The sequence below is a fragment of the Lathyrus oleraceus genome, chromosome 2 (assembly GCF_024323335.1).
Source record: "Lathyrus oleraceus cultivar Zhongwan6 chromosome 2, CAAS_Psat_ZW6_1.0, whole genome shotgun sequence".
NCBI classification, from domain to species: Eukaryota; Viridiplantae; Streptophyta; class Magnoliopsida; order Fabales; family Fabaceae; genus Lathyrus; species Lathyrus oleraceus.
Window position 1 is genome coordinate 350,983,691 of NC_066580.1, and position 3,721 is coordinate 350,987,411.

At 32.0% G+C, this 3,721-nt stretch overlaps 1 protein-coding gene across 1 annotated transcript; it reads right to left on the reverse strand.

Moving 5' to 3' along the window:
• Positions 1–405: 405 nt before the first annotated feature.
• On the reverse strand, positions 406–2,388 carry LOC127121415 (transmembrane emp24 domain-containing protein p24delta9). Its single transcript, XM_051051913.1, has 4 exons — positions 2,050–2,388; positions 1,730–1,945; positions 1,041–1,117; positions 406–740 (listed from the first exon to the last, which is right to left on the reverse strand). Exons 1-4 carry the CDS (start codon positions 2,281–2,283, stop codon positions 596–598), a joined length of 672 nt encoding a protein of 223 aa, XP_050907870.1. The 5' UTR covers positions 2,284–2,388; the 3' UTR covers positions 406–595.
• Positions 2,389–3,721: the final 1,333 nt, after the last annotated feature.

Here is a 3,721-nt window from a genome sequence, read left to right on the forward strand (position 1 = left end):
TACATATATGTGTTAATATAAATTAATATAATTAATAAAAAATATAAATTTATAAATTAAAAAAATATATATATAACATATAAAAAAATAAAATAAAAATAAAAAAGGAAATGGGTGTAGGCGCCACTCCTAGTGGCGACTTGCCCTACCCATTAAGGGTAGGCGCCAACTAGGGTGGCGCCTAGGTGTAATTTATGGCCAAAAATGACCATTTGCGTAATTTTTTTGAAAAGTGGTGTATTTTTGAAAAAAAATTTAAATTTCTGGATATTTAAAAAAAAAAATTCCAATTTTGTGAGAGATAGAGTTTTTGGTTGTGATAATCAATATATATAAAAAGAGTAAATTCTTTAGTACTAATAATGTGTATATAGTTGAGAGACTGATATAGAGACTTGAAAAAGGAGAAAATCAAGATCAATACATTTCCAAGCTTAGACACTTCACAAAACAAAGATAATCAACAATTGCTTAGCTTATTGTTTTCCATTAACTGAAAAGGGAATAACCTCATCCTGTAAATTGAAACCACTATAACTCATAGATAACTTACAGAGCATGTAAAATAAATTGCATACTAAATCATAACAAAAACTTATAGGATTTTATTTTTCTTAAAAAAGCTCTTCAAATGCCATAGTTGCAACCCAGCTACTGAGAAGCAGACAAGAAATGAAACAAAACTCAACCATAACATTCTGGTGTTGGTTGTCCAATTGAAATCTAACATTTCTTCGTCTCTGAAATATAAAAGTATAAAAATTCAAAAGCAGTTGTCAATTAAAATAAAAGTCATGTATCCAAAAATCAGAACTCTCTTTACGAGTATATAAGATATGCTATTTTAACGAATTTTAAATTTTTTATGACAAAATTGTGGGTAAATAAAATTTTATAATACATCTGCCATGTTAAATAAAAATAAACTGAATATCTATATGTTTTGTCACGGTAGAATTATAATTAACAAACACAAATATTTTAGAAATTTAAGACGGTTCTGCTACAATTTGAATTATAAATATCAAAAAGATACTTACCGTTCACGAAGATAAATTATCTCCTCCATAATGGACAATGCAGTTTCATGCAAAACATGTACCTCTCTTGCCATTCTCTGCAACATGTTATTGAAATTAAACAATGCTATAAAATATATTTGAAATCACTAAAGTATATTTTTTATTAAATATTGAAAATGGTGAACGTAATATTAACTAGAGGATAGATTTAAAAAATATATATTAAAAATTAAAATTAATCATTTATTTTAGAACACTGTTTTATTTTAAATGAATCATGCATCGAGGGAGCAAAGACATATACAGTATTTAACAAACTTTAGCAAAGACGGCCACTTTGTTAACAATAAATAATATATTGATTGAAATTCACTTAAAGATAAATAAATAATATATTACGGATTCGAATCCGGGACTCTGCACCTGCACCTGATGTTCAACTGAAGTTAATGGAACCAATTTCACATAGCTTTTAAAAAACAAGTTGCATATGCCAATTGTTATTGGATCATGTTTGATTTACAAACTAATCATGAAATTAGACAAAAACAGGTATTAAAGAATAAATAAAAACAAGAAAATTTGTCCATCCCTAAATTATAGGATAATTTCTTGTCTCTATAACTAATCTAAAATATCAAAATGCATTATTTTTAAAAAGTTCAACTTAAAAATATTACAATACTCAAAATGAGAATTTAACTTACATCAACGTTAGTTTGCTTTGCAATTTTAGACCAATCCATAGCAACCACACCAGTTTTCCACACAAAATCAATAGACAGTGTTACTCCAGAATCACGTGTTGAATCCACCCAGAAACACACCAAGTAGTAACCACTTTCTTGTGCCACAAATGAAAACTGTCCCGATCGAACATGTTCTGCATAATGAAGTGATGTAGTGTCTCCAGACTTATACACCTATAATCATCATCGACAACAACAATTTAATCAGATTAATAACCCTAAAATCAGATTATTGTTATTTTTTACTCAATTATAAATTAGATATCAATCGATAATACCGTAACAGCGATGGTGTGATCCGAGGGTAAAGGTTGACCCTCGTTTGAATTAACAATTGAGTAATTTCCAACCGTCATCCAACTTTTCTTGATGTCTTCGGAGATGCATTTGGAGAATCCAGATGGTAAATCGAACCTCAAGGATTGAACTGAACATGAAAACAATGTAACAGCTAGAACAAGATGAAACAACGAATGAGGTTGTGGCTTTAATCCAATTCCAACCATATTCATGAATATTAAAACACCAAGTGTTCCCAACTGTGTTGATTTTGAATTGTTCGTACAAAATTTGATATCTTATGAGAGCAGCTTTAGGTTATACGTAAAATATCAGTGTTTAGGTACAATTGATTTATGAATTAATAGCTAAATAAATTATTATTTGATTAAATATATTAAATAGAATTTTCTAGAATTCAAAATGAAAAATAATTTAAAATTTCAGAATTTCTTATTATTAATACTGAATGCAGAAATTTTTGAATTTTTTATCTAAATAATCTTATTTTTCAATTTTTTTTCAAAATAATCCACTTTTCAGATTATTTCCCAAAATACTCCACTTTGAAAAGGAGACGTTAGATGAATTGGCATCTGCTCTTAAACTTAAAGAGGAGACGCTAATTGGATTGGTTAGTGCACATAGTGTTGTCAATCCAATTGGCACATGTGTGTTAAGTTTTAAAGGAGGCACCAATTGATCTAGCATATGTGTGTGTTTCGTAATTTTTTTTGAAAAACATTGTACATTTTAGATAAAATCGAAATCGGATCAATTCATATTAATATTAATATGCGTTTACACAAAAAAGACTAATGCCGATGACTGAGATCACCTAACTGACCTCCGGTCCCACATCCCCTAGCTACCCGGACTTGTGGTCCTAACGCACGTTGATGATTCACCCTAGGTGTTTGAGTATCTGAGGGCCTAGGAACATCACCACCAACTGCAGAAGATTACTTGAGATAGTCAGACAAATCAACGTAGTCTTGTGTATGCATCGAAGGGGTACCGCCATAGCTGAGTTCATGACTCATGCCAGAATAGTTGGGTTGTGTTTGAGTTGTTGGAGGGCGATCAGGACGATTGAAGGGAGACATTGGTGTGAATGATGTGTCGAGGAAAGGTTGAAATGATTGTTGTGGTGTTTGGTAGATATATGGTTGTTAAAGGTTTTGGTTTTGAGATGTTTGGGCTTCTTGGCTATAATAGGAGGAGGGACGGTTGGTGTTACATGATCGTTGAGTGTTTTGGCTAAGGCGGCTATGATAGGGTGATGTGTTGGGTACATAGCGATGTTGGGTGTCTTAATGATGATCTACTTGTTGATGGTGGTACGAGGTATGCTCTTGGTATTGTGGTTGGGTGTTTGACATGTTAGGGTTGTAGGCTTGTGTTTATGGATCGAAAATTTTGATGGATATGGGGTTGTGAGTAGCTGGTCTAACAATGTTGTTGGGGGTTAGATGTTGAGCCTTCTTGTGTGTAAGTTGCATGGTGCGGGTCATATAGGTACATATCCTCGGCGATGAACTCAAATTCAACTGATCTGTACCAAGCCATATAATTACGAGTTGGTTTTTCTTCAGTTGGCATCACATCGTCAGTTAAGATATGATCTTGGCGATGCTTTCATTTGCGACACTCAGATCTAGCGAAGCTTTT